At 40.4% G+C, this 12750-nt stretch overlaps 1 protein-coding gene across 1 annotated transcript in view; it reads left to right on the top strand.

Annotated features, from left to right (window-relative positions):
- The first annotated feature begins 3807 nt into the window (after nt 1-3807).
- The window catches only part of ZC3H6 (zinc finger CCCH-type containing 6), a 66181-nt gene continuing 57238 nt past the window's right edge, over nt 3808-12750 (top strand). Inside the window, exon 1 of the mRNA XM_011231153.3 lies at nt 3808-4255. Coding sequence (XP_011229455.2) covers nt 4224-4255 — 32 coding nt within the window. The 5' untranslated portion in view covers nt 3808-4223. The remainder of the gene's footprint in view (nt 4256-12750) is intronic.

Here is a 12750-nt window from a genome sequence, read left to right as displayed (position 1 = left end):
CAGAGCCGAAGGCAGACGCTTAACCGACTGAACCACCCAGGCGCCCCGATTTGGTACTTTTAAAATGTGTTCACAAATTCTTTAACAATTCTCCCTTCAAAAGATGTAGCCTAGTCCCCTCCTTAAATGTAGACTAGATCCAGTGACTTCTAACAGATACTGTGTTAGATGGTGCCTGACTTCTGAGGCTAGGTGGTAAAAAGCACTGCAGTTTCTGCCTTCCTCCCTTGAGTCGCCTACCTGAAGAGCAGTCACTATGTCAGAAAACACTCCCGCAGCCTGTGAAAATCCAACCATGTGAGTGAGCCACTTCGGAAACTGATCTGCCCATGCCACTCCAACCTCATAAGAGACTTTGGGACAGAACCACACAGCTGAGTAGCTCCTGCATTCCTGATTCACAGAAAATATAGGAAGATAAATGTTTATGTTACTGGACTCAGGTCTTTGGACTCAGCAACGGTAGAAATGAGGCTGGACCCAAAGTTTAAAAACCCAGGCAAGGCTTTGTTATAGGGGCGGCAGCTGCAGCTGGAGGGAGACACAGTCATGACAAAGGGGTCAGACTGGCTCTCTGAACAATAACCAGGGAAACTTTTAAAGAGGTCGAGGCGGGAAAGGAGTGATGTTTAAGCTTGTAGGGGCAGGGAATTCCAGGAAATTGGGGGGAACAGGCCCAGTTGACAAAGCATGCTTCTTCGTATGTGTGTTTCATTTGCATGTTGTCTCCACCTCTGGGTGTGTGTTTTAGCATAATAATAAGGGAAAAAGTCAGTGAAAGGTAAATTTGCTGCCCATTTTATCTGAGACTAGTCTGAACCTGGTCTAGGCTTGTTCCTTGGCTAGTGCTATGCTCTGCAAGAAAAGGCAGTTACAGCCTACAGGTCACTCTGCAAGATAAGTAATGACAGCCACCCAGGAGAGTCCCAGGTGCATGGGGGCCTGTTCCCAAGGTCCCTGTCTCATTTATGTGTGTGTGTGTTTTTAAGATTTTATTAATTTGAGAGAGAGAGAGCACAGAGGGAGAGAGAGACAGGGAGAAGCAGACTCCCCCGTTGAGCAGGGAACCCAACGCAGGGCTTGATCCCAGGACCCTGAGATCATGACCTGAGCCAAAGGCAGACGCTTAACTGCCTAAACCACCCAGGCGCCCCTCATTTGTGTTTTAAACCACAAAGTTTTGGGATAATTTGCTGTGCAGCAATAGATAAGTGATGCCCCTAGCATTATAAAGCAGCTGGCCTAAACATGGAATTATCATATGACCCAGCAATTCTACTCCTAGGTATATACCCCAAAAAATAGAAAACTGGGACTGAAATCAGAGAGACAGATAATAGATTAGAGGCTTTCAGTGCTGGGAGAGGGAGAAATGGATTATAGCTCGACGGTTACAATTTCTATTAGGGGCGATGGAAAAGTTTGGAAGCAGACAGTGATAGTTGCACAGCAGTGTGAAGGTAATTAATGCCACTGAACTGTCACTTCAAAATGGTTAAAATGGCAAATTTTGTATCATATATATTTTACCACATACAAAAAGCAACTGACATAATAAGATGGTGGAACGGTCTCTTGAGTACCAGTTTCAGTACTAGCTAGATGCAGAGTATATGTTTTGTAAGCATATGGCATAAATCAACAATCAATAATATGGTGCTGTTTCTCCCATACTCAGGATTCATGGGCCTGGGAAACAAACCATGGAAATGGGAGTCAACCCTTCCTTTATTAACCCTGTGAGACCCTAGTAAAAGTCTTGCTTTTTTTTTTTTTTTTTTTAATGTTTGCTTCTAATCCCCAAAACTTTGAGTTCTGCTTGTCAAGAGCAGGGCTTTTCAGCCTGAGCATTTTGACATTTTGGGCTGAGTAATTGACAGTCCTATGCATGATAGGATGTTTAGCAGCATCCCTGGCCTCTCCCCACTAGATGCCAGTAGCACTCCTTCCCCTGTTGGCACCTTTACAGTGATTACAGTATTTGTGTGCGTTAAGGGTGGGGATGATTGTCAAAGATAAACAAAGCCAGACATTAAAGTAGCAAAAACAGATTTTATTCAGAAACTATTGACTGTAGCTAAAGGGCTGAACTCCATTCAGATTGTGTAGAGGTGACTGGGTGTTTTAAAGGGAGAATGAGGGGCGCCTGGATGGCTCAGTCATTAAGTGTCTGCCTTCGGCTCAGGTCATGATCCCAGGGTCCTGGGATCCAGCCCTGCTCAGCAGGAAACCTGCTTCTTCCTCTCCCATTCCCCCTGCTTGTGTTCCCTCTCTTGCTGTGTCTCTCTCTGTCAAATAAATAATAATAAAATCTTTAAATAAAAATAAAAAATAAAGGGAGAATGAAATAACATATCATTCAATCTACATGAAATGTTCAAAATGGCAAATCTATAGAGACAGAAAGTAGATTTTCAGTTGCCTGAGGCAGGGGTGGCAAGACAGGATTGATTGTAAATAGGCACTTGCGGGAATGGAATGTTCTGAAACTGAACGTCGGTGATGGCCTTATTACTTGGCAAATTTACTAAAAGTCATTAAATTGTACACTTAAAATGGGTAAAATTTCAGGTATATGCTTTTGTATCAATAAAGCTATTTAAAAATAATAATAAAGGGAGAGGGCACCTGGGTGGCTCAGTCGTTAAGTGTGGGAGCATGAGAAGTCGGTTATCTGAATTAGCTACAGTAAAACCTAAATTAAGATAGTTATAATAGACAAAGACCTAGAGATTCTAATCTAACTCCAAATGCTAATTACTGTTACTCCAGACAAAATAGACCTGCTTTTTGAGTGTCCTAGGAATGTATTATGTTGAAATGCGGCAAGTGCCTGCAGAATTATCTATCAGTGTGCACGTCTTGTCAATGGCTGCATTCAACTTAACAACAAAAAGTGCGATTTCTTTTCTCTTTTTCAATGTACATATCTTTTTATTTTAAAATTTAATTTACTAATTGCGATTGCTTCTGAATGCACTGCATTTATGCACTAGTCAAATGAATTCACTACCACGAAGTCAGTATCTGAGAGGATTTACCATGAAGTTCATCTTTTCATTACAAAACAAGGAACTTTCCTTCAGAAGGAAGTTAATTTAGTAAATAGGCCAAAACATTGACTTGTCTTTAAAAAAATTATTGCTAAAGGTCAAGTTCATAAGTATAAAGACGTGTGACTTATTTAGAATATATTCGTGTATACTTTACATATGGAATATTAATGTTTTTAAATAACAAATCTGATTTACTTTTAACTAATAATTTATTATTATTTAATAATTGGGTAGGTAAATTTATTAACTATCAGAAAAAGTCACATGCCAAGGTACTTTCTTCAAAACGCGATTATGAGCACTAGGCATTACAAAAAGAGGCGCTACCTTGGAGGAGGAAGCGCATTTTCCCATTATTTAAACGACCGAGGTGATTTTTTAAAAGACGCAACACCCGCCTGTTCTTTATCACCCCACCCCTAACTACGCCGCAGAATGGCTTTGGGGGCCCGTTTGTTAGGGTGCGTCTTGAACCCCTCCGCCCGTTTCCCAGCCCGCCAGCATGCGCCCGAAAGCGCGGATCAACAGCACGGGGCTCGCAGGCCTCCTCCCCCGCCCAGTGCCTGCCGAGGCGCCGCCCGTCTCCGCTAGCTGGCTGCCGCCTCCGCCGCTTCACAGAGGAGGAAGGGGACCCGCCCCTGGGGGTGATTGACGGGCTGCCTCCTCCAATGGCCAACGCGCTCGGCCCCGGCGGGCCGGGCAAGGGCCGCGGCACGCGGAGGAATCTCTCCTGCCCTTTAGTCCCGGGCTAGGTGTTGCGGCAGGCGCCATTTTATCGAGCCGCCTGTCTCGGGTGCCGCCATGTTGGTGAGGAGAAATCACCGTTACGGCCAGTGTCCAAATCCCCGCGTCGCTGCACGCCGCCCGCCCGCCCGCTCCCAAGCCTCAGCCACCGGCGGCGAATAGAGACTAAAGCGGCAGCGCCGGCAGCGCGGGGCCGTTGCCCAGTGTTTGCAGTTAGAGCCCCATCTCTCTGGCGTGGTTGTTAATAGACTGGAAAGTCTGTGTCTGTGTCGCTCACTAGTAACCGTGAGTTTTTACCACTTCGTCACCTCTCGGCGGCGGCCGGGAGCAGATACCCGCAGGCGGCGCAGGGGTCCTCCCAGCGCCCCGCCGCCGCCGGCCTCGCAGACCTGTCCTCCAGCCCCGCCCCGTTCTTGACCAAACATGACAGACTCTGAACATGCAGGGCACGACAGGTCGGGAACCCTTCTTGTCTGTCTTTCTGTCGGATGAGAGGAGGGGTTTGGGGCGGCGGGAGCGGGCCGGGGCCGCGCGCCTCCTGCATGACTTAGACGTCTCTGTGTGGCTCCATCAGTTCCATGACGTGCGCCCTTATGTAAAGCCCAGGCTGGCGGCCGCGGGGGAGGTCGGCCCGGCCGCGCCCGCCTCCCCGCGCCGGGGTCCTTTCCGGCCGGCCCCGCCCCCGGCCGGCACGTGCAAGCCCCCCGCCCCCGGGCGGCTCCGTCTGCCGCTCGGTCTGCGCCCGGCGCCTCCCGCGTGCTGGCTCGGTGCTGCGGTCCAGCCTGGGCAGAAACGAAGCCTCTCCCAGCCCAGGGTCCGCCGTTCACTTCCAGATGGGACCAGCCAGGAATTTGTAATAGCTGGTGTTCTGTTTGACTACTGCCCTAGCACACTCCTAAAAATAAACTTTTTTTTTTTAAGGAAAAATTTTAAACAACCCCCAAAGGCCATGTATTTATAGTCTTACTCCTCAGAATTTGAAAGAGTTTCAAATTAAAAATGTTAACACAAAGTACTGAGGCTTTGCAAACCTTAGTGTAGCACAGCTTTCTCCTGAAGTTAAGAACTCCATGGATTATCCCCTCTAGCTGCATTTTCTAAGTACTGTATATAATTTGAACATTTAACGGAGATTCTGATATTTTATTTTTGCTTTAAGGGCACATTCTTGGTTCCTTTTAGTGGTTTGGGGATATTTTCATATTTAAAAAGCGCAAATAGTATACTTAAGTTTTGGTTAGGTTTTTAGTTTACATTGCTATCTACCTTGATTGTAAAAACAAGGAGAGGGCTTTAGTTCATTAAATTACTGGAATAAAATCTGTTGCATCTGATTCTTATTTAGAATATTTAAAAATATGGGACCTGGCAATTACTCCTTTGTAAATAGAAGTAATCAAAAGTATACATTGTACTCTAGTCTAAACTAGATACAAGTTGCCTAAGTTTTACCTGTGGAGTAATGTGATATGCTTTTGGCGAAGCATTCCACACCCTTTTTTTTCTAACTCCACAAGTAGAAATAACAAACATACTGAAATTTGAAATATCTAAACATTTGGCACCCTTGAGAGTGATAAAAATATTTCAACAACTTTGATATCCTAGTAATGCAAGTAGATCACCAGAAGACAAGTCAATTAAAAAACACTCTTAAAAATTATGGCAATATAAGCTTGTACTTGACATATCTTTCATGATTATTTTACATTATTTTGTCACTAAAATGACAGAATTCTTGGAATGGGTTAACAATATTTTGAGAAATTTCCCATTCTGAATTTCCCACTCTGAATACCTGTGGAATTATTTTGTATAGAAGAAGGAAATGTGTTTTCTGTTCACAAAGCAGCTTCAATATGTAGAATTACGTTTTCTATGTGATGGAGAAAACTTGTCACCAAATTCAAGTATGGAAATAACTTTGCCAGTAAGGAACTGTGATGCCAGACATTAAAAACAATTTGGAATTTTAAATTATTGAATTAGTTAAAAAAATGTTAAAGAAGTTTTTGTAAGATTTATTAACAGCTTAGTACTAAGAACTAAAGATTAAATAGTGATATTTAGTCTTTTTTGTTTTATATTAGCATTGAGAAAATATTTACTAGTGATATTGAAACAAAAAAGTAAGTTTCATCTTAACTTAGTTGTTAAATGACAGTATTATTTTGAGGCAAGAAGAGATGGTTTAACTTTTTCACACTTTTTTTTTTTTTGTCGACCTATATGGAAAACAATTACATCAAAAAACGAAGTGTATTGGGAGTCAGGAAATGGTCTAGCTCCAGCTTTGCTACCACTTAGCTTTGTGAACTTGAGCAAACCTAGTTTCTTTATTGATAAGAGGGTTCTACAGGATTTTTTCAAGTTCCTACCGGGTCAGTGTTTTTCAGCCTCCTCTGGGAGGCTTTTTAAAAAGTGTTATCATTTCTATTGGTCTGAGCTTCAGCCTGGGTTTAAAATTTTTTTAAAGCTCCTCAGGCAATTCTCTATAGAATCACTATACTAGATTAATATTTTACAATCTTAGCTAACCATCAAAATCACTTTAAGGAATAAAGATTTTTGTCTTGCCCAGAGCAACTGAATGACAATCTCCAGCGGAGGATTGTGGTCATCTATTTTTAATAGCCTGCCCAGGTGATTCTTAAGAAATGTGGGGAGGGGCGCCTGGGTGGCACAGCGGTTAAGCANTTCAGCCTGGGTTTAAAATTTTTTTAAAGCTCCTCAGGCAATTCTCTATAGAATCACTATACTAGATTAATATTTTACAATCTTAGCGAACCATCAAAATCACTTTAAGGAATAAAGATTTTTGTCTTGCCCAGAGCAACTGAATGACAATCTCCAGGGGAGGATTGTGGTCATCTATTTTTAATAGCCTGCCCAGGTGATTCTTAAGAAATGTGGGGAAAAATGGACTAGTCTGTGGAATCCCGAAATATTCGGTGCTTCCATGTTATAGCTATTCTATACTGTAATACAAGTTTCTGTGAGTTATTGGAGAAGGTATGTGAATTCCAGTATTTGGAGCTATTGTTTCAAGGATATCCTTTTTCTGATATTTTTTTAAAGTTAAGGCATATTGTGAGTACAAGGGGAAAAGTTGCATATATGATCTTTATTTACAACTGCTTTATACAAATTAAAATATTACTATTTACATCAGAATGAGATTTTAAATGGAAATGGAAATTCACAGAAGATACAGTTTTTTTTCTTTTAAAAAATGGTAGTTTTCTTGCACATGTTTTATNGTATGTGAATTCCAGTATTTGGAGCTATTGTTTCAAGGATATCCTTTTTCTGATATTTTTTTAAAGTTAAGGCATATTGTGAGTACAAGGGGAAAAGTTGCATATATGATCTTTATTTACAACTGCTTTATACAAATTAAAATATTACTATTTACATCAGAATGAGATTTTAAATGGAAATGGAAATTCACAGAAGATACAGTTTTTTTTTCTTTTAAAAAATGGTAGTTTTCTTGCACATGTTTTATATGGTGATCATTTTACACAAGATTTGTTTGCCAGATGAGGTTGCTTTTTAAAAAACTGATTTGGTGTACTTTTCTTTAAATATTTTCATGCCCGGAGTGAAAACGTGGTATTTTTATATGTGTTACTAAATGTAACAATATACATAAATGAACTTGTGGATATATAGAATATTAGTAGAGGTCTTCTGCATGGTATCTGAGAAATCAAGAACAGAGGTGGAGAAGGAATTGGGGGAAGCCAAAGGGAGATAAAATTCTTGTCTCTCTTTTCATTCAGTTCTTCCCTTTCATCCAGTTGTCTGAGGCACAGTTTCAGCCATCTAGCTTTATATTTCACTGGATGTTGACCCAGTTAAAACAATACACAACTTTTAAAGGCTAAATACTATGAATCCCTGTTTGGACACATGTACAGTAGAGTAGGAAAGATAAATATATACCTAAGTAACTATTACATAATTTTCTGAAATATGCTAAAAGTAAGAAGTTTTACAGGGTCTAGACTGGGGAAAATGATAATTTTAACATGAGTAATATAAGAGCTTGTGATTCTGAGAGTCTTTAATTGATAGGAGCTATGTATAATACTTTCCTTTGGGAAGAGGTTATTCTTTGCCCATTATGAACAACCTTCTATGTTCTTTCCCTCTTCCCCCCACTCTCCTTCCTCATGTATAACAAGAACCAAACTCCAAGTACTCAGAATTATAATAGTTTATATTTTTCTCCCTGCTCTGTCTCCCCCACATAATGATTAAAACATTACTAACAGACTACCCTGGAGAATCTGAAAGGATGATGACAGAGACGATGATTACACTCTCCATTTGTAACAGGGTTTTCATTTGATTCTCACATTAATCCCATGAGGTAGTATAGTATTACAATGCTCAGTAACTTGTTCATGAGATAACCATAGATAGAGGCTCGATAGAGCCTAGGTATGCAAACTCCTACCTGAAGTATTACTTTCACTCTTCATTATGTTTGCATGTGGATGGAATACAATAAGTTCTAGCCTCTACTTTCTAAATTGTTAGGGATTATAATGTGGTACAATTAAGAGAGCCCTGCATTCTTAGTAAAACCTGGGTTTTAATCCTGGTTTTTCCTCTTAGTTAATATTTACCTGTTTTCCATGATTATTTTTCTTATTTGTGAAATGAGGTAGTTGAACTATGTGATACCCAATCTCCCTTCCTACTTTAATAAGTCAGTAATTTTAATTTAAAAAATTCATTAGAGTTCACTTGATGTTCTGTACCTGGTTTATAAATTAATATGTATACTTGAGCAAATGCCCCCCCTCACTAGGCTACTAATTAATTTATTTTTAATTGTGGTGAAATACACATGTAAAATTTAAATCTTAACCATTTCTAAGTGGCCAGTTCAGTAGTGTTAAGTACCTTCACATTGTTGTACAACCAATCTTCAGAACACTTTTCATCTTATAAAACTTAAATTTTATCATTGGTTCATTATTTACTCCTGAATCTACTAATTTATTGTTAAAACTATCAAAATGAGCTTTTCTTTAGCAAATGTAAAAAACTCAAGTCATACATCACGTTCAGGTTTGATGTAGGAAAGCACTTTGACTCTTAGACATTTCTCTTTTCCTAGCCATTTACTTTTATTTTTANCAAGTCATACATCACGTTCAGGTTTGATGTAGGAAAGCACTTTGACTCTTAGACATTTCTCTTTTCCTAGCCTTTCATGTTCCATTTACTTTTATTTTTAGTTTTTTTAAGATTTTATTTATTTATTTGACAGAGAGAGAGACAGCCAGCAAGAGAGGGAACACAAGCAGGGGGAGTGGGAGAGGAAGAAGCACACTCATAGCGGAGGAGCCTGATGTGGGGCTCGATCCCATAACACCGGGATCACGCCCTGAGCCGAAGGCAGACGCTTAACCGCTGTGCCACCCAGGTGCCCTTCATGTTCCATTTACTTTTAAATTTTAATTGATTAAATTTTCATTCAACAGATTTCTGTACCAAGTATATAGTATTAAGCACTGGGGAAACAAATCTGAATACAATATCACTGAACTTGCTCTCTTGATCTTTTAATGTAGCAGGAGAAACAGACTGGTAAATACATAGTTATAGCACTAGTCCTATAACAAAGGTATAAATTGAGTGCCATGGTGGCATAGATGGGAGCTTCAGGGAGGCATCATGGAATTAGCTACATTTGGAGGATGAGTAAAAGTTTGGCCAAGCAGAGTCAAATATATGAAAAGCATGAAGAAGTGAACTGGCATGGTGGGTTCAGAGATGGTAGAATTGTTAGTATGTGAAACATGTGCAACATATTTTGGGGAATGAGGAAAAGGCTTCAGTGAACTAGGGATCTGACCCTAAATGATGTGTAAAGATCTCATCAAAGTTTTTTTTTTTTTTTTAAGATTTTATTTATTTATTTGACAGAGAGAGACAGCCAGTGAGAGAGGGAACACAAGCAGGGGGAGTGGGAGTGGGAGAAGCAGGCTCCCAGTGGAGGAGCCGGATGTGGGACTCGATCCCAGGACTCCGAGATCACGCCCTGAGCCGAAGGCAGATGCTTAACGACTGAGGCCCCTCAAAGTTTTTTATTTTTTTAAATTTTAATTATTTATTTTCTTGAGTAATCTCTATACCCAGCGTGAGGCTCAAACTTGCGATCCCAAGATCAAGAGTCACGTGTTCTGACTGAGCCCACAGGCACTCCTGTCATCAAGGTTTTTTAAGCGGGAGAATGTTCAGATGCCTTTTTTGGCATGATACCTAGGGGCTAGGAGGAGACAGACTACAGAAAGGGAGATCAGTAGAAGGAAGACAATTTAGGGAACTTTAAGTAATTTTCATTAAGCATCTGATATTTAATATATATTGTTTTGGACTTGGGGAACACAGCAGTAAAGAAAAAAATCATTTGCCTAATGGAGCTTACATGTTCTTTGGAGAAAGCGATGCTAAACATGGAAAACAAATGTGTTCAATGCTGATAAAGTAGAAAGGGAGGCGGGGTATCCTAATGGGTGTAAGGAGGGTATTTCCATTTTAAATAGGTTTAAGGGAAATATTCAACTGGAAAAGTAACATTTGAGTAAAGCCCTGGAATAAGAGAGCAGTTCAGGCCCAGTATGTCTGGGGGAAAAGGATTTTAGATAAAGGGAACAGAAGGTGAAAAAAGCCTAGAACCCGGATTGAGCCTAGTGTAATTAAGGAAAGAGCAAGGGAGCAATGTGGCTAGAGAAAAGAGCAAGGGGGAGAGAAGTAAGAGAGGAAGTTAGGTGGGCAACAGGGGCAATTGTGTAGGGCCTTATAAAGCCATTTTCAGGAGCTTGGATTTCACTCCGAGTGGTAGGATTTGAACAGAGGAGGAGCAAGGTCATGCCGTGGTAAAGGAATGGTAAAAAGGAAGTTGCTTATGGTAATATCGGTGACAAGTGATGATGGCTTTAGGCCAGTGAGGAGAAAATGGTTGGATTTTGGATGTGGTTTGAAGATAGAACCAATAGGATCTGCTGATCAATGTGGCGTATGAAAGAAAGTAATGAGTCAAAGCTACTGTAAAATTGTAGAAATTGAGTAATGAGCACCAGATCAAAAGCATTGTCAATGAGAAAGCAGATAAAAGGCAAAATTCATGAGATATTTCTTAGAGTTGATAGAACTGGAGATAAAGATCTCAGAGTTTTTAGCAAAGATGTTAGTCAAAATGATGAGATCACCCAGGTATGTGTGATAGACCATGAAGAAGACAAGTTTTCTGGAAGCCAAGGGAGGAGAAAGTTTCAAGGAAGGGATGATCATAGAGCACATGAAGGAAAGGGTTGGGAATTGGCCACAGGATATCCTAAATTAGGACCTTGAAAAGCATGAATGAAAGAGTGCTTCAGGGCTTGCAAGCAGCTGGCCTTCACACATAAAATGTCCACATGGTTGTTTGCCTGACACGATGTTTAAAAATATTTGTGTTTGAATGCCATTAGATTTGACTTGTGTTCTTCATCCTCCACGGTCTTTTCACTGATACTTTCTTTGCAAACTCAGCACCCGAGGTCTGCTCATTGGGTGACTCGCCTGACCACGTAGTCATTTGAGTTTGTGACCCTTCGTTATGCAATGAAGGCGGGTTTTCGCCTGGACAGACAGGTGACCTGGTTTCCAAAAAAATCTCAGAGGTGGGTGGCCTTGAATTCACCAGGTCAAGCTTCCAGTCAGTCTCGGACTGTCACAGTATTCTGTTGTGCGTCGATGCCCCCAGTGGCCTTGCTTCAGTTTTTCAGATTCAGAAAAGGATCAGTGTCAGAGCTGATCAGACTTGGAGATGTTAATTCCTGCTAAAAAGTAATAGAAGTGGCTAACGTTTACGTGGTGCTTACTATATGCCAGGTTCTGTTTTAAGTGATTTACTTGAATTACTGCATTTAATCTTCATGACAACCCTACACAGCAATCCTCATTTTACAAATAAGGAAATAGACACTAAGAGATTGATGAATTTCCCAAGGTCACAGAGTACATCAGTGGGAACTCAAATAATCTGATGCTAGAGCCTGCATTTTTATTCGAGGATAGACATCCCTATCACAAGAGAGTGTGTGTGTGTGTGTGTGTGTGTGTGTGTGTGTGTGTATCAGAATACCAATTCAGTCATGTAAAATGAGGATTAGATATTTAGATATTTGCATCAGGGAGGGTATTCTCTCCATGTAGAATGCTACATGGAAAACCAAATTATCAAAAATTGTCTGATGAACAGAAGCATGGGATTAGAATGAGGGAGATGATTGTAAGTGACTGAAATTTTAAATGGCATCAAGCCCTGATAAAGTGATATTTCCATCTTCATAATGTATCTGCCAAGCAGTTACTTGAATCTGTCAGCCTTACAGGATATCCCCTCTTCTGGGCAGTGCTTAAATGGACACTGGCCACATTTGTCTCTCTACCTTTCCTTTTTCATCATTTCTATTGCTAACCAGCCCTCCTTTCTGATAGGTACATTTCTTTTCATTGCATGTTAATATATTAAATTTAGTTAGTCATCTTTTATTTGGTCCTGTGTGTCTGACTTCCTCATCTCTGTTTTGGTTCATCTTATTTTGATTTTATGGTTGAACTTTCTGAGGTGATGATACTGTTTCTAATAGGAGATACTATTTCTAATATCATTTTTGAGGTGTTTGGGTCCTGGGGGCTGTTGTTGCTTGAGTGCTGATGCCATGTACCAACCTAAATAGCAGTCATTAGATGACCTTTGCAAAAGCAGTTTCAGCAGAATATTATTACTCTTGGCAAAGAGTAACCTTTCTCTAATGTAAAATAGCTTTATATTTATTTTATCTTGCCTTTTCTTTCTTTCTTTTTCTATTTCTTTTTTTTTTTTTTAATTTGACAGAGATAGAGACAGCCAGAGAGAGGGAACACAAGCAGGGGGAGTGGG

The sequence above is a fragment of the Ailuropoda melanoleuca genome, chromosome 4 (genome assembly GCF_002007445.2).
Source record: "Ailuropoda melanoleuca isolate Jingjing chromosome 4, ASM200744v2, whole genome shotgun sequence".
Lineage (NCBI taxonomy): Eukaryota > Metazoa > Chordata > Mammalia > Carnivora > Ursidae > Ailuropoda > Ailuropoda melanoleuca.
The sequence above is the reverse complement of the archived record's forward strand: the minus strand, read 5'-3'. Positions and strand labels throughout refer to the sequence as shown.